This window comes from Hydractinia symbiolongicarpus, chromosome 1 (genome assembly GCF_029227915.1).
Source record: "Hydractinia symbiolongicarpus strain clone_291-10 chromosome 1, HSymV2.1, whole genome shotgun sequence".
In the NCBI taxonomy this organism is placed as follows: domain Eukaryota; kingdom Metazoa; phylum Cnidaria; class Hydrozoa; order Anthoathecata; family Hydractiniidae; genus Hydractinia; species Hydractinia symbiolongicarpus.
In genome coordinates this window covers 10,059,364-10,078,361 of record NC_079875.1, presented here as the reverse complement: position 1 = coordinate 10,078,361, position 18,998 = coordinate 10,059,364, and the positions used below count along the sequence as shown (strand labels likewise).

General features: G+C 32.8%; 2 protein-coding genes across 2 annotated transcripts in view; both read left to right on the top strand.

Moving 5' to 3' along the window:
• Positions 1-18,998, top strand: part of LOC130637296 (RNA-binding protein 8A-A-like) — a 67,347-nt gene that overhangs the window by 18,003 nt on the left and 30,346 nt on the right. The window lies entirely within an intron of this gene.
• Positions 11,485-14,016, top strand: LOC130637264 (ubiquinone biosynthesis O-methyltransferase-like). Its single transcript, XM_057446916.1, has 2 exons — positions 11,485-11,948; positions 12,254-14,016. The coding sequence occupies exons 1-2, from the start codon at positions 11,579-11,581 to the stop codon at positions 12,568-12,570; spliced, it is 687 nt and encodes a 228-aa protein (XP_057302899.1). The 5' UTR covers positions 11,485-11,578; the 3' UTR covers positions 12,571-14,016.

The window sequence follows — 18,998 nt, the reverse complement described above, 5'->3', positions numbered from 1 at the left end:
GTTACTCTGGGCTGAGCGCTTAGTACAGGTACACAATGTCGCACATGCATTCGGCGTAATACCCTTTTCACAAAAACTGTATCGGTTATCGAAAATCTCTATCGAAAACTGTTTCGGTTTACATAACAACACAGGATACACTCTGTTGCGAAAAATTTATTATATAAAGGCAAACCGTGTTCCATATCAATATAGACGTCATAGCCTTTTTAAAAAAATTTTTCACAGATTCTGTTTAAACAAAGAAGACAGGAAACAATCTGTCGCTAAAATTGGGCCGAGTGTTTAGTACAGGTAAAGGTGTTGCACGTGTGAATAGGCGTAATACCCTTTTCCGAAAAAACTGTTTTGCAACTTTGGTTTAAATAAGAAACACAGGAAGCAGCCTGTCGTTATCTTGTCTAGCTAAAAAGAATCACTCAGCAATTTTATTTTGCGGAATAAGTTGTCATGACAGTAATAAAAGGTGTAGCCACAACTGAATTTTCATAAGAATTATTGATTAAGAACATTGTTGTAGCTAGCCAAACTGCATTTGTACTTTTACGTTTTTAACTAAAGAACTAGCTAGAGAGCCACAACCTTAACCTAAAAAAAAATAATAATTTACTAAACCTTAACAATAAGGCTAGCTGGTTTCAGCAGGATGCTGCATTGAAAAATCCTAAAATTTGTTTAAGATTCTACAGGACTAGAAGACGTGATGATATTTTCATCTAAACATGTGAAAACATGGACACAATGAAGGGAGTATCTAAAACGTTGAAAGAACTGAAATTTTAACAGTTAAATAATTTTACTAACACATCCAAATATTTTTCCTCGCTTTAAAAAACTTAACCTCGCAGCTTGGTAAACAAGCTGCAGTTTAATCAATATTGCGCGCTTGAACCCGGTCCCTCAAAACAACTTGTGCCTTAACACCTTGAGCTCGGTTTAGTTGAACAAAATCCGCCTCGTTAAAAAACAACTGGAAAAAAAATTAAACAATATTTTTGATCAAATTCGTAACGCAGTCTTTATAGATCTATCTATCTATCTAATTTAACGAATAGTAAGATACGCACACAGCCGGCGTAGAGCTAGGTCGCGGGGCCAGGTCGGACTTTAAAAGTCGTGACGTTACGACAATCGGTTAAAAAATCGGTCAAAGAAGAAGAAGAAGAATAAGAAGAAGACCTCCCGTTTTAATAAGATCTCGGATGTAATCCATTTTTTGGCAAAGTGCGCTCTCGTTTGCAAGAGTTTTTCTCTGCAATCCAGGACTTCTTTGGATTGTTTGGAGCTAAAAATCCTAAAATTCGAATTCATTTTTCAGATATTTGTTTAAATTGGTGATTAAAAATCAAATTTAATTTTTTTCACTTCACGCCAATCAATCTGATAGGCTAGAAATATCACATGATCTGACACATAATATGTCATATGACGTGCCACACGAAAATTTAATTGAATTTCCGCGCCCGAAGGCATAGGAAATTCTTTAAAACCGTCGTTTTTTTTCTTTTGGAGCATTTTTTGAGAAAAAATCGACCCAGGGATTTCACGTTCCTCTGATTTTTGTTACCTAAATGTCATTTTAGGCCAAAATTGGTCCAAAAATTAAAACTACTTTATTTTCGACAAAATTTGGCACAGTTAACAAAAAAGTATGCTGAACATGATGGTGACATCAAAATTTTCGTTTTTTGCCACCTCAAATGTCATTTTAGGCCAAAATTGGTCTAAAAATTAAAACTACTTTATTTTCGACAAAATTTGGCACAGATCACAAAAAATTATGCTGAACCTGATGGTGACATCAAAATTTTTATTTTTTGCCACCTAAATATCATTTTAGGCCAAAATTGGTCCAAAATTCAAAACTATTATATTTTCGACAAAATTTGGCACAGATCACAAAAAAGTATGCTGAACATGATGGTGACATTAAAAATTTGATTTTTTGACACCTTAAATATCATTTTAGGCCAAAATTGGTCCAAAAATTAAAACTACTTCATTTTCAACAAAAATTGGCAAAGTTAACAAGAAAAGTATGCTGAACATAATGGTGACATCAAAATATTGATTTTTGTCACCTAAATGCCATTTTAGGCCAAAATTGGTCCAAAAATTAAAACCACTTCATTTTCGACCGAATTTGGCAGAGTTAACAAATAAAGTATGCTAAAAACGATGACGATACAAAAGTTTGATTTTTTGTCACGTAAATGTCATTTCAGGCCAAAATTTAAAACTACTTTATTTTCGACAAAAATTGGCACAGTTAATAAAAAAAGTATGCTGAACATGATGGTGGCATCAAATTTTGATTTTTTGTCAACTAAATGCCGTTTAAGACTATGGGCGTTTTAATCGACTTTCAACCATGAATGATAGGCTGTATTTTTTGTTAGCAATTTATTTTAAAATGTGAGTTTATTATGACACGTTTCTTTTTGTTTGCGTTTGTTGTAAGATATGTCACTTGTGTTCTTTATCTTCAGAGCTTCATGCACCAAACCTCTTCGAATGTTTGGCACGATAACACAACGAATTAGCAGGTTGTCATCAAATATTTTGGAAGCAAGTGGAAATTCTTAGAGCCCCCAGGGCTTCTTGTTTGATTTTTAATTTTGAAGTTCAACAAAAATTAAAAATTTAATTTGATTTTTAGTTTTTAATAGACCTTTTCCGAATTTCATAAATTACAATAATGTAATTGTTCAATGCCCTTTAATTAAGAATATTTTAATTAGATTTAAAGGAAGTAATTATGTTAAAATCAAGGCTATTCTTAGAAAACTGGGCTATATGAAGGGTTGACCGTAAATTTCAGCTCGCATTTGAGGCACTTAAAGAATAGAAATATTAACGAATGTGGGTAATTTGTTCTACCTTTTGATAGGGAACTTAGGGATGAGAATTATTTTTAGTATTGACCTCTTTAATTAAGTTTGGCATAATTAGGAAATTTTTGGAAGGTCTATTAAAACGAAAATCAAAATTTGATTTGATTTTTGAATTCCAATTTTTAAAAAAAAAAAAAAGTTTTTTTTTTGGATACACCCTCTAAGATAGCTTTCAATTGACTTCTGTTTATGATGCCTCAATCTTGTTTTTCTTAGATTTCTTTTGTTCAAAAATTCTGAAAATAAAAAGGTTCATGGTAACCTAAGAAGTGTTTGAGATTACATATTTAAATAAAATTAAGAAATCCTCCCTGAATTTTATATGAAATATTTTGGAAATTTAACTACTCCAATCAGAAGCAAAAGTAATTGTTCACTCCCAGTCATTTTTTAGCCCAAGTTATAATTGTGATTTACTTTGTTGCTTAGAACATCTACTTCCTTTTTGTAATCTACCAACTGGTACTGTGCCTGTACTAATAGATACTTGCTTGGTAAGATGTTAACCCAATCAGGCACAGTATACCAAAATGCACTGACTAGGAACCTGGGGGTAGCTGGGTACCACACCCAAGAGGGAACAAGGTTTTATCAACTATCATACCTCGCACTGGCGCAGGCTTTATAGAATCCATGCGTTTTTTGCCGAAACAAAATATCTTCAGAATTCGTTCTCAGTTTCACGTTCGAGTTATTGATTCATATAATACGTCCTTGTTTGTTAGGATTAAAGGTTTTATCGTGTATATTGTTACTTCGTTGTTGTGTGAATTAGTTTCGCTTGGAAGGGTATGTTCTCACTTGCTGCATTCTTTCTTAACGTATCTTCTTAATCGTAGGCTTGTTAAACTTTGTAATCGTCGATTTTCTTTTTAAGGAGGAGAATCTTATAGATAAAAAAGAATCATTAGAAATTGTGTTGAACATTATTTTCAAAAACAATTTCAGCAACATCTGCAACAGTTGGATGGCTGTTGACAAGTAATCAGCCTTTCATATCCAGTGAAAGGTACTTCTTTGCCATACAAATGTCATAGTTTAGTTGATATTTAACCTACAAAGCTAGCTTTATGACGCCACAACATAATTTTCCATCCAAACTTAGATTGATAATTCTTGATGCTCCATATGCACCTCCATGCCTTTAACATTGTTGATCATCGTATTTATTTGCTTCTATGCATCAGCATTTCTTCTTCGTCCTGACCTATAAAAAACTCTTCCTACAGTATTTTAAGTGTATAGCTGAAGAACCGACGCTGGAACCCGGGGTCGAAACGCTGGGTCCCAGCGTCGGCTAGGTTCTTTTAATTGGATGTAAAATTTAATTAAGCATCAACGCGTGTGACAAATGTGTGCCAAAAAGGTCTAGTAGACACGGCACTTGTTTATGCGTAAACACACACATGATAACACTGACAACACACCCATAGAGGCATGAGAACACTCAAAACCCATTAACCACCTAACATGGTGGTATAATGATCACATAGACAATACGCAATTTTGATAAGCACCAAATTGAAGTGCCTTATTAAAATTATGTTATCGTGGGGTAAATGTAAAATGTGACATGTGACACTAACAATTGAATTGTATTGAATAAAAGCGAAACATCAGAAGTTATAATCATCGTGGAAAAATAATATTGTTTGTAAAACACCTATCTCGTACATAACCTTGCATAAAATATTAAAAACATGTACCGTGACTGCTTGGAATGACCGAGTACATGAAAATTAGACTTGACTCTTATTTATCGTCAATGCTTAACCTGTGCGGTTTTCTTCCGCGGTAGCAAATTTAAAAATCGACGTTGGCTTTATGCTAGGAGCATGCATCAAAAGCCAGTCCTAGCCAACTAAGCTAATCGTAGACCCGGTGCCTCACAGTGCTTAGCATGCCGGTCATTTACGCGACAGCTTATGATTGGTGTACGTACGATAAGTTTTCCTATTTCGACCTTAACTTTGACGGCATGGTTTGGTTATCAGAAACGATTTAACATTTTGTTCTGTTGAAAATTATTTTAATCATTGATTGCAGAACAGATGCGTGTTTTGAGAAGTGTCCTTCTTTTGAAATTTTCACGAACAATAAAAAACAATAGATACAATTTTAAGCTATGTACATTGCATATCCGGCATTTTCTATCTACAAAAGAGATCTTTTTCTAATGCACTCCTTGCCTCCCGGGAGCTTCTGTCAGTTTTTTTTTTCAAAAGAGATCCCATGTGAATTGACGTGGTTCAGGGACCTACAACAACACATAGATGACAGGGGCCGTGCAAATTATACTTCATGCATTTTTTATATCGTGCAGACTGAAGGGGTTCGGACCCATACTGGGTTAAATCGGGTTGTAACTTTCCTAAAAATCCCTCTCATCTCTTGAGTTTATATTCCCTTCATTTCTCTTTGCCAATTCATATTATTGAAGGTAGAATTTTTTTGTTTCCCAAAAATCTCATTAATTTTCACAGCTCTATTATTTGGTTTTCGTTTATTTATATGCTCGTTTTTTTCTGAAACAACTTGATATAATTTTTGAAAAAATTTTGTTTAGGAAACTTAGTTTTCAATTTAAATAAGTGCGGGTTCTTTGAGAAATGACTTCATTTGAATCCTTACATTGTCAGGCCGTAATTCCGAAATGAAAGCGTGAAAGAATATTTTTTTCTGAGAATTTTGAGTACTTGTTCTATTCCCAGGATATCAATGGGTTATTAAAGTTGATCGATGTTGTGATGGCTGCCAAGATATCCGCTTCCCTATATCCATAAGTCTTTTGGCCAGGACTGCCAATCCACACATTGATTTTGAATTCTCTGATTTTCAAATTTAATAAAATTTGTGTCTGGTTCCTAGAGGTGGCAAAAGTTTCAGATGGGTGCCCTATTGGTTTGAGAATATCATCAAGTTGATTTAAGGTATCACATGGACAAATATTCCTTGAGGGTTAAAAAGGATTGTTTGGAATATACAACGATTTTGATAGTAAAGGAACGAACGGGGTACTGCGACACACCTTCATTTATCCCAATATGGCCACCTGAGAAGGTTTCCTTACTTAGTCTGATTGTTTTTGGAATACGGTTGACAGACTCTAATGAAAATCTTCAAACAGGTTAATTTCTTGGTCATTCAAATTTTCTATATTTTCTGAACTCATGTAATCTGAGAAAGTGCGTAAATGAATGACTTACCTCGCTTTTATCTATCCAATCCCAGTCTAATCATTACTAACTGCAGGTCCTTTTCTTCTAAAACAGACAGCACTCCAAGTACTTCTGAGACAATGTTATTTTCGCCATATTTTTCTTTTCGAAGGAGCACAGCATCTTCAAAGGGTACCAATTCCTGTGGAGCAGCAGCCATTATGAATTAAGTCATTCCAGCCAATCTTCTCTTTTTTTGACACTCTTATCTTTTCGTTCCTCACACAGGGCACCAAATTGTCAGGTCGTGTGCAACCCACCAACCTGGTACTGACTTCTATGCTTACACTGGTAGGCTCTCTCACTTGGTTAGATGTTAGCTTAATCAGGTACAGTATCTTAAAATGTATTGACTAGAAACTGGTGGTAGCTGGGTACCAGGCTCAACTGAGCCAAAACAAAATGTCCTTCAGCTACAAAAAAAGGGAACAAGGTTTTTTAAATACCTCACGGTAACAAAAATAATATATCTGCCTTATCAAAATTTTATTACCAATGAGTGACCCAGGTGGAGCGTACGGAATAAATTACTTTGAATGGCAGCAATACAATACTTAAGTGAAAAGCCATAAAAAATAACATTATTTCTATTTTCATATTTTGGCAAGTTAGAGGCCCCGAGATTACTATTAGCCTTGTATGTCATGAAATACATTAAGAAACACTTCAAAAACTATTTTGATAAATCATCCAATAGCTAATTGCACGTAAACAAAACACTGCGTAATATCTTTTTGTTCGTCAAACAACGATATGTGATGATAAAAAAATTAGAAACAACATAACTACTAGTCTTGTATATCTTGAAAAAAAAAGAAGCGCTTTAACAAAATTTATTTGAAATTATCCGTTTATTAATTAGTGGAACAGCGATAACTGACCGCACAGAAATTTGAAACTACATAGCACTTGATGTATTTCCGGTAAGCAATTAAGGAGCGCTGTAAAAAAGTATGTTAAAACCACGAGTGAATTTCATGTGAACCAAAGATTGCGCAAGTTTTATTATTGTTGGTAAAACAACGATGTCTGATCACACAGAAATTTGACACTACATGCCAGTGATGTATTTCTGGTAAACAATTAAGGAGCGATGTAAAAATGTTTTTATTTTAATTTCAGGAAGAATATTTTTGTTAGAGAATAAAACGATACTGTTGCGTAATTTGAACAAGATGCCATGTGCCTGTATGAACTTCCTCGCCTAGTAAAAAATTATTGATTTTATCAGATGGCGTAAAGGGCTCATATACAGAGGATGAACAGGATTTAAACAGCGGAAACACAAATAATGACAATCATTATTGATCATAAAACGTCATAGAGAAGTCATTATACTTACGTGGTTATCTATTTGAGCTATTGCTGTGCCTGCACGACTTTCGTAGCTTTTATTGCACTAGAACCCTCTTTACAGGACCCTTGTTGATAGCAGTACCAATGGGAGGGAAACCTTGATTGTTTTTTTAAGACTTGGAAGTTATACTTATTATGCATGACGTCACGAACTAGCTTTGAGTGGGTGTTGTATAATAGGCTTGGCAGAGCATGTAGGGTTAAAAGTATTTTGGTCAGCTTGGTGTTTTAAACATTTTAAAAAATTTAATAATTTTAATAAATTCAATATTTAGTTACTATAAATATGCCCTATAACACTAATTCTATGTTGCAGAGCCAGTTATAGACGTCACATTCTGCATAATTAATGCAATTTTTCAGACAAGTATCCAGAAAACCTATGAAGATTTCTCAAAATATTAAAAGGATTCCTAGATAACTTTTAAATGTCTTTCGTATGAGCCCAATTTTGTTCTTTTTTGCGGAAAAAAGATTTCAAAAAAAAATCTGAACACAGTATGTGAAATTATTTTTTTAAAAGAAATCAGAACGTAGAAAGTGTGGATGAAACATCTATAATATAATACCCGTATACGTCTCTCCGTCCGTCTGTCTGTCACGCAAAATGGTAGCTTAGCTGCGCAGGTAGCGAGACGCACGCAATGCGGTATAAAAAGGACTGGCGAGCCCGTGGATTCTAGCGGCTAGTTATAATATATTTTTTCTATTTGGCAGTGCTTTTTCGTTCCAAATAATAGTTACACAAACAGCAAACTGCAAACCTTTGATGGGTAAGCATGGTTTTCTGGTTTAAATCCTAATCCAAATAAAGAAAATTTTATAGGCAGATAAACAGACATGAAAATAGCGCCTCCTTTATACTTTCACAACAGAAAATAGCTTTGTGGTGCTATGCGAGGACTTTTCTTACTTATATTTTGGTTCTTTATGTGCCCTACCGTGTGGCCACTACAATGACACAAGGCTATTAAGCCGAGATGTTAAAGAAAATATTTTACGCAAGATCTCTATCAAAGACGGTGTGTAATAAATAGACCACTCGAAAGATGAAGTACAAGAACTTATACGCACTTAACTGTATAGACAACTGGTTTATAAACAATTACGTTTTGATGGTTTGCTACTTTTTAGTACTCTTTTTGGCAGTAAAACGAGCTGCAATCTGTAAATTTTATTAAATATTAGTTAAAATTTTGTTTTGACGAGGAAACAAAATAAGACGTGAAGCCATATCTGGTTGCTAGCTTTAGAAAGGTAATTGATATCTCTAAAAAGATTTAAAGCCATGGTTGTCTCTTTAACTATTGTGCAATAATCTTGTATAAAGATATGCTAGTTAACTATTTTCACAAAGTTTAAAAATTATTTTCAAAACGTTTAAAAGAGTATTTTATCAAAAATCTCGATTTAAGGAAAAGGTGATTGCTTATATCGACAGTTTCCATGGATTTTTTACCGCGATTAAAACAATAAACAAAACAATATTTAATTGGTTATTTAAGAAAGAATATTTTCAATCTATATTCTCCTCGAGAACTAAAAAAATATGGCGGAAATGTCTTAAAGTTAGACAACAAAAGAATGAAATAAGAAACTAGACAAACATTTTTTTATTTTTACAGTTATTGTTCAATCTCATCTCAAGGACTTCTTTTATCTTTTATCAGATTTCCGACAAACTCTGGTACAGGCGGCACTTCGGTTCTGTTCTATGATAGGACTCTGTGACGTTAGTGGCGACTTCGATTTAATTGCTATCACCCGCTGGCGTTAAAATGAAAAGCAACACAGGGTGGTTGGTCGTGAGTTTACCCAGACAATTTTTAATTTTGTTATTGAATTTTGTTTCCACACGCTTTTTTTGTGAGAATAGTGTGTTTCCGTTTCAGCCTCAATATTCTTAATTTTTTTACCAATATCATTGTTAATAATATTCTTGACTACACATAAAACATATAATCACCCTTGATATAATAAAATGGCTATATTTTTCTGGAGTATATTTTACCACGTGTAACAGACATTTCGTTGTTGCTTTTGGACGAATAAAGAAATTCAGTTTACTTGATATGTAATAGTAGAGCCTGGACATAATGTTAGGATATTCTTAATTTGTGATCCGTTTTTTTTCTAAATATTTAAAAGATACTGCGGTAGTTCAAATTTAAAAGTGACAGTTGATCAACTTATATAGCAGCTAGCTAAAAATTGGTTAAGAATAACGTAACTAAAGAGTGTCACCTAAGCAGCAGGTGAATCCTTTTACATTAACTTTAATTCATGCTGAGACTTTTTGGAGTTCTTATGGGGGAGGTAAAATCATCCTGTTCTAAATATTAAGTTGCTTTGTGCAATGACCAAATTAAGAACGTCCATGCCTATAAACAAAGGATGTAGTATGTAGGTGTCAGCCCAAGATTGCTCCAAAATATAATTTCTTTTGTTTAAAATACCTGTTTTTTTAGACGCGGTAACAAGAAACGTGTAAAAACATGTACTGAAAAGAACATATGACAGTGTTATAAAAAAATGTTCTTTTTTAGGGCTATACATTTTGCTCAAAATTAGAAGTCGTAAAACTTCGGCAAAATTTCTTACGAAATATTCACCTGGCTTGTTCACTACTCTTATATATTAGCCTATATAAATAATCCTAAATGATTTTATATCTATTTTAAGTGTTTGAATAAAACTTGTTTGCATAAAAATCTACTTACAAAAACGTTAGTTTACACAAGGAAAAATTTAGAGAAATTCCTACAAGGAAATTGTACAAGGACCCATTGTAACTAAAGACACACTTTGAAACAGGAAAATGTTTTCAATTAAGATTGTACGTGAGGTACTGCAACACTGGTTGTGTTCTTATGAACGGAAAAAAGAAAACATTTTCACGTCGTCCCTCGTGTGTGGTGTATTAGTAAGTTGATTAAATAATAACCATATATATTTACGTCAAAGGCAAATTACTAATTAGAATAAGGATAATATATTTAAAAAAACATGCTTAAAATCATTTTGTAAACAATCTAATTAATCATATTTCAAAACCATGTGTCAAAAAGTGATTTAGCGTCTTAGAGTGTATGTCATTGGTGGTTTATTGGGGGCGTGATTGGTTTATTGGAGGCGGGAGTGATTAAAAACTGCATTTCTCCAAGAGATTTAAGGGTTTGTAAATAGAACATCCATTTTTTTCCCCAAAAGTAAGCTATCGTTCTGTTTTGCTGAAAAATTTCTCAGTTAATTTGATTACGATAAACTTGAAATGTGTTGTAATACGATAAGGTTGGGATGTATTCCCGCTTTGGAATATAATAAACGAACACGCGATGTACTACTAACCTTTTACGGAAAAAAATATGGAACAGCACACATCGCCAATGTGTTGACACCATTTTCAGCCAAATTTGGGTAACTGGAGAATTTACACAACAAGAACTACCTTCAACAGAGGTTTCCATATCATTACATGAAAGCCAGTCGTACAACAAACGCGAAAATTTATACGAATATTGCTATTTTCACAGCTGCTAAAAATGCAAAACTGACAGAGCAGAACTGCCAAAAGCCGCTGTAAACATAAAATCAAGTAGAATCTTATATTCTCTTTTTCTGCTTGCTTTTATCAGTGTATACTTATGTAAAATTTACAACCAAAAAATTTTTTCGAGTCGGCAACTCTATTCTTAGAGATTTAGCTAATTTTATCCGCACACACGCCCTGAAAAACATTCGTCTAATTAACAGACGTCTAATTCTGAATAACGTTGTTGTTCTTCATATTAACACGCCAGTTCCGTGTGTGTAGGTGGCTTTGGCAGCTAATAACAATTAAATTTTCTACAATCTCTACAAAAGCATCTCTCAAAATGTTGTTGTTGCAATTAAATAGATTACTCCTGCCAATCGTAATTAATATTCTAATAACAATCAAAATTAAGTTAACTGATAAATACATTCTTTACATTGACCAATGATAATAGAGACCTTGTTTTTTTAGCCAATCATTTTTGACACATTGTCTTCGTATTTATATAAAACGTTTTCAAGTGGTCGTCTCAGTATTGGAAATTCAAGATAGATTCAAGATTGGACCGCATAAAGATGGAAAATAGCACAAATGGACACGTTGTCAGTGAGGAGGACAAAAAATTCATTTTTGATTACTTGAATAAACTATATTCCGCGAATACAGAAACTATATCTGAAGTTTACAGCGGTTTTGCTTCTGTGTATGATAAAGCCAACGCTATTCTGAAGTACGAGCCCTTCAAAGGGCTTGCAAAAGACTTGGCTGTATTCTTCGAGCACAAAAATTTAGAGAACAAGAAGATTTTGGATGTGGGATGTGGCAGTGGAAATCTTGGAAAGTCTCTTGTTAAAGAAGGATTTAAAGATATTGATGGATTAGACATGTCAGACAAATTCCTAGAGATGGCCGAAGAAACAAAATGTTATGGCAAATTGTTTAAAGGTTGGTTGTTGTTTTTCTTAAAAGACGTAAACAACGTTAATATTTTTTTCTACCTATTTGTTGTGAACTAGTTTATTATGATACCATCACATAGAAACATTGTTACCCTCACAAAATCGTGACACAAATAGATACTGCCACCATCTGTACGCTAAAAAACAAATTTTTAAATTCCTGCGGCGAAACACTCATATATATATATATAAGAAAGTCGTATACTATTTCTACAATAAAGTGCCCTTTGAACTTTCATCAAAACAGTACACAATATGTTCTTTTTTATTTTTACTGGGTTTCTGTTTAAGTGTTATTTACCTCCAATCCCACCCCTGGTATTAAAGACAACTCATATGATGTGGCTATTTCCGCCGGATGTTACCTCGCTTGTCACCTTCCAATGGATACCATATTTGAGCTTGCACGTATAGTGAAGCCCGGAGGTTACATACATTATACAGTTTCTGATCCAAACGACAAAATGGATTTTATGTATTGGCAAGGTAAGTTGATGAAGGAAAAGAAGGCAGAGTTAATCTACATGAAGAAGGAGCCGTATAGATTGGAACCAACGAAAAACTTTGAAGAAGTCCATTGCTACTACGTCATGTTTAAAGTATTATAACTTTCAAAATTGTTCGCGTTCGCATGAAATTTTACTACAAAATTTTTCGCCAAAATACGAGTAAATTATAAAAGGACAGACAACAAGGATGATCTTAAAGTTTTGTAAGTTTTGTAACACAACGCACGTGATTATAATGTAAGTTTTTATTTTTATATAGTTATTTATAATACAGAAATTTAAGCACCAACCTCAATCTTATTAATAGTTTAAAAATAGTCTTCTTTCCCTATGTAAACAAAAAAATTTATTTAGCAAATATTTCTTGGGTTTAAGGCAATAAATAACAAAATAAGTTTGATAAATTTTCTCCCTGATCTTTGTCAGAGCATCTTCAGATCACAACTAAAAACGTCTTTCAACATGCATGTACAAAATGTTAAAAATTCTCTTGATAAAAATAAAATGTATAAAGTTCGTTTATTAACAATAAAGGTCGTTAAAAATTATAATATGTTTTCCCAAATTTCAGATAGTCGTCTTATTTCATCTTTTTTGTTCAATAAATCCGATTTGTGTTGTTTAATCGCTAATGCCTCTTTAAATTTTCTTTTAATAAAATTGTTTTCCCTATAGAGAATTTCTATTTTCTCAAAGTTCATTTCGTGTTTTGTTTCTTTAATGTGTTTGGACATTCCAGAGACATTAAAGAGACAATAAAAATAAATCAAAAGAATTATAAATAAGATTCTGATAAACACTAAAATTCACTTGTCTTAGTACTGTTTATTTTTCAACCATTTCACGTTAAAACGAACCCTTCAAAAAGTGAGAAAAAAACTGTTGACGAGGTTGTAAACAACCTGTTACTAAATCCTTATTTATTTTCTGATTTGCTACTTTTTTAATGGTGTTTTCGACAAATAGATACGTTAACTTTCAATAATCCTTTTTGGCAGGAAAATAAGATACAGTCTGCATAAATAATACATCACAGTAAAATTAAAAGTTTTGTTTTGATAAAGAAGCAGGAGAACAAAGCAGGACAACAAAGCAGGACAAAAAAGAAAACCCTAAGTATTACAGGTTAATCTAGACTGTTGTATTTCATTAAAATAAAGATTCTCCCTTACAATCTATGTTGTAGCAAAAATCTTAAAATTGTTCAACCTCGTACCCAGGCCATCTTGTATCTTTTCTCCGTCCCGGTTACAGAAAAGAAACAACAGGTGCTGGGAACGAGGTTGAAAATTAGTTTATTAATATTTATATATGGTTTAAAAACGTGGCAATATATTTATCTTACTTGCAAAAGCATATAAAACAAAGATTAAGAGAAATAAAAAGCTTTCAGAAAACGAACTTCCCCCAAAATGGCTACCATTACATTAGATCGCCAACCAAGCATCGTGTTATTGCTTTACGTTATACTCATCAACGGGGGCCATATTGAAAATGTTGTACTCGAATGTTATTATTTTTTGTTTCATAATACGTAATAATTTTTTTAAAAAAAATCTTGACTATAAATGCTTTTTCAAATAATAATATTATAATAACTAAGTCTTTTACATTTGTGCTCTTAAAGATTTTGCGGTACATTGATAATTCGCCATCAATGTATAATGGCTGCAGTATGGGAACCAGTCCCTTGTGTTCGCAAGCGAGAACTGTAACTGGGGTCCTACGAATTTTTAATTTGTTGAAAAAAACACCCAAAAATAAAACAGGAAGCCCAGGAGGGGCGTTAACAATTTGCTCAACGAATGCAGTAATAGGTAAGAATTATACTGAAAGATTCGACAAACTCTAAGAAATATTCAGTAGAAAAATTTATGGAATCTTCTGTGAGAAAGGTTTTTAAGGACATTGCAGCGCATCTCGAGTAAATTTGACGTTTGGAGTGATATTTGAGTAGGCTTGCTTCATTAAATACAAATTATAAAAGATAAATGAATAAAGACTTATGATACCATAGGAACTGCTTTGATTTTACATTGCCCTTAAAGGAGAATTAAGCCCAATTTTTTTTTCTTCGGAAATATCTTTTACAAACCCTACTTGTTTTGATGGTATATATAAAAAAAATGAAATTCTTTAAATTTACATCCCTTTTCTAGCATAAACATTGACAACAGTAATCGCCATGTTAAAATCAAAACAATATCTGCGATGGAGATCTATGACGTATTTTACGCTCATTTCAATTTTTTAATCTCCTCATCTTTGAACAAACGTAGCAGCGTTTTTGTTGGTGTTATCTTTCTACCAAAAACGATGCCTACTTGTAAAGCTTGTGGTTATAGTAATAGTACTGTGAAAGGAGAGGTGAAGAAGTCTTTTTTTATGATTCCTTGACCAAACAGTCACGAAGAAAAATTGCGTTATTTGAGATGGATAAACAACAAAGGTAGCTTTTTGGTTGTTGTTATTGTTTGTGTGAAAATGCGAAGTCCAGTTATATGTTAACAAATTCTTTAGAATCAGTACATTTTCCATTTGGATCAGGAAATTCTTCCCTTATTTTTGGCACAACACAAGCTGGAATCACAACGCGACATCCTTTTCCAAGCCTTTCATAATACCAACCGTGTACTGTCGGTAACTGATGTACCTCATTTCCCTACAATGGAATCAAAGTTTATGTTAGTGTAAACCAGGATAAAATATTCAAAGGAAATTATTCATTCATCAAAACTTCTTTGAAACAAATTGTTATTTGAGGCACATAATCGCTCCTCCTTTTCTACTTTATTTTTAAGGAAAGACATTATTTTTATAATTATAAATCTACGATGGTGTGTATTTTCACAGCGCGTGGACCTGTGAAATTATAAAGCGAAAAGTGAGAAGATAAGAAGAACGTTTTATTTTTGTGTGACTATGAGAAATATGGTCTGTGAAAATATTTACGAGAAACATATTTTTTGAAGAAAGGCTTACTTATTTGTATATGTGGAGAGTTCATTATATTTTTTCTGGTATTATCGATGTGGTATGCAGGCTGTCTCTAACACTGTGCGGCACAAACATAAAATCCTTGTGCATCGTGATGCACTTGTTATCATCCAAATCAATCCAAATAATATTTTTTAAAATTTTGACCAGAATTTGGGAAACGTACATAATGTTAACCGAAATAATGATAATAAAGTTTGAGGTTTAATTCCCCTTTAAGCTGAATATTTAGGCTATCTAGCATTCATAAAGAACTACGCACGAAGCTGTTAATAAAATTAGACGTTTGCTGCATGATCTAAAACTATTTTGATTATAATCAGCCCCCTCTCTCGCAAAGTATTTTTAAGAACAACAAACTCGGGAGAAATGGATTGCTAGTTACTGTAAAGAGATATTTTCGAAAAAGTTGTAGACTCCACTTCTGCATAATTCAATTCTCCGAATGTGTGGAGGTGAATAATTCACTAAATCCACAAAATTAAATTGCCTGTAAATCAAAGGCGCTGCTGGGATTTTGTGGTATGCAAACAGCTGCTTCACAAAAATACATTTTGTCGATAAATCTTTACAAAAAGGAACAGGAATCCTCATTTAAAAGTACAGAAAAGAAATCCACTTTCACTAATTTAATCAAAATAAGAAGCCCGATGGTTTGAAGATTTCCGGCATCAGCAGAAATAATAAGTATGGGATTAAAATATGTCATATGGTGTGAGATTATCCTCAGACGAAACGCAATCCAAAACGCAATGCATGTCATCTGCACCAAAGTTTAACAAGTTTAAAAACAAAGAAAAAACAAAGTAAACCAGCGTAAATATCTTTTGTTCTGAGGACAAAACAAAGTATAAGAACATAAATCTCAAAATTTAAGAACATGTTAAGATTATTTTAAGGCTTTGTGAACAATTTTTTTTAATAAAAATATAAAAAAATATAAAAAATCCAAGTGCTACACTTTGTAGCAATTATCATCAAATTAGGGTAATACCATAAATTACAGAATAACCGCCCCTGCTGAATAAGCACTACTACATAATTAACCGCCCTGCCAATTAAGCGCCCCTTTTAATGGGTGAAATTAAATAAGCTCCCTGCCCAGGCGCTTATTCATCATTTACGGTACATTAAGAACATCTCAAGAATATTTATAGGCTGCATCTCAAAACCGTTAGAAACATTGCAAGGGCTTTTTACCATATTCTAATGTTCTAATAAAAAAAGAATGTCTAAATATGAATAAAAAAATAAAATATTTTACAAATAGCATTCTCTAAAAAAAAAATTGATGTCTTTGAAATTGATCTAGAAAATTGTGGACATTTTTTGATATATACAAATTCTTTTATGTAACATTGAACTTCTGAATGTTTCAGTATTTAGGCGTTACTCTAACTCTCTCGCTCCATTCGAAAATGCCGACAGTGGATGTTTGAATCTAAAAAAGAAAAAAAATTCAAAAAATGAGGAACGATAATACAATTGGATACTAGTCCATACACAACATATTTATCCCTCATTTATCCCTCCATTCAATTTTAAAACCATCAGAACAGAAAACGTATATACAAGACACGTAAAGTATGTATACATGATTTTATTCACAGTGTTCACAACACGTGTAAGAAAGACTAATACAAAAATTATTATTAATTGTGAAAATATTTGATTATACTTCATTAAAAATTTGTACAACATCGGTGAAACACAATTTCAGTGTAATATCACCAGACAGACGACGAAAAAACCATTTTCTTCCAAGTTTAAACCTGCTTTAATTTTAATAGCATCAGGTTTTTTTTTAACTTACTTTTTATACTTTTTTAGCGTTGTACACTTGTATTTTTGCTCTTATATATAGTCTTATGAAGGTGTTCAAACATCAGCCTTTCTAATTTCATTTATTTCTTGTTGGCAAGAAACTCCCAACATGAACTACCCTTTGCCTGCTCTAAGCTGGAAAACTCGGTTTCATGTGGGTAATTTATATTTTGTTTGTGATTGTATGCTCCCATACACAAATCGCAGTTACATTTAAAGAGAAATTTATAAGACAATGAGAACAAAACTTATATATGTAAATTAAGTCACATCCAACTGCAACATAATCCATGTCGGCAAATACATGCCAAGGTAAATCGAGAATTTTTGTTAATACCTGGGCATTCGCCTCGGCCAATTGCACGGTTAACGACGTTGTAAATTATAAAGGCTAAACGTGTATAATGTGGTCTGGATTTTCAGCTTACGGAAAAACATATATGTTCCAGTTATAATATAGATGTAAAAAACTGTTAAAACATAGTATATGTATAAGTGAGCAATGCGCAAATCTTAGAAATAACGTTTAAAAAAAATAGTCTATGGCTTATTGCCTGCATTTTTTAGCCTGCTTTTCTGGTAGCTAGCTAGCTTTAACTATTCTAAAGTTAGCTAGCTTGGTGACTAGACAAAAGGCATGTGCAGATCAGCTAAAAACACCGGCTAGCTAATCAAAATTGAATAATTCTTACCTTATATCAAGTATACTATAATATATACTACTCTGGAGTTCCCACCAGCAAGACAACCCTAAAAGAAATTCCCCACAGGCACAGCCAAAGGGCACGATGCGCACAACTAGAATTCAAGTGCTTTTGGTCATAGTCCAAAGCTTTGACCAAGGAACGTAGATTACTAGAAAATCGTAAAGATCAGATTATTTACAATCTGTACTCTTATTAGTTGTAAACAAAACGAAGCTTTCCTATTGATTAGTCAGGTAATACAATGACAGGGTCCGCGCAAATATTTAATCCTAAAGCCTAAATGTCACAGCCTCGTGTATCCAACCTAGCTGCGCTGTCTCTCTCTGTATCCCGCAAGGCGATTTTAAAGATTCGGTCGGCGAAAATCAATAAGTGATAAAAGTATGAGAGTCTATAAAAAGACACTTTTATATAAAAAGGCACTTTCATAAGTATAGCGTTAAAAATTCAAAATGTAAAATGTTCAAGTAGATATGAACCTTTTCAATTAGGAAAATAGAAATGGTATTTAAAAAAATGTAACACTTTTCTTAGTAAATAATTTAAGTGTTAAAATGAGACTCTTCGTACAAAATAGAAGTGTTTTCCAAAAGTAACACTTTTTTTAATGAATAGAATACAAGTGTTTAAATGTAATTTTTTAATAAAAAAGTGTAAGTGTTCATGTCTGAGTGCTGTTCCACTCCAGACTGCGCTAGTTTTTAATTGGCAGATCGAACAACATGTCAGATAAAAGGCTGTTAAGAAATCGTACAACTATATAATTACTTTAAGGGCAGAAACTTTCGCGTATCAAAAAAAAAACGAAATTTATGGAATAAATTTTCGTGTTTCGCTGTTTTTGGAACATATTTCGAGAAAAAAACTTTCGCAAATTAAAGGAAAGGGTTATTTACGCCTAAAAAAAATTTTTTACGAACGAGTAAAATATGAGATTTTAAATTTTTTTAATTTTTATGGATAAAGATATTAGAAAAACGTTAAGCATGGCAAAAGGAC

Coding starts and splice junctions, on each gene's coding strand:
- LOC130637264 (XM_057446916.1), top strand. CDS start 11,579: ATGGAAAATAGCACAAATGGACACGTTGTCAGTGAGGAGGACAAAAAA. Junction 11,949..12,253: donor TTATGGCAAATTGTTTAAAG/GTTGGTTGTTGT, acceptor TTTCTGTTTAAG/TGTTATTTACCTCCAATCCC.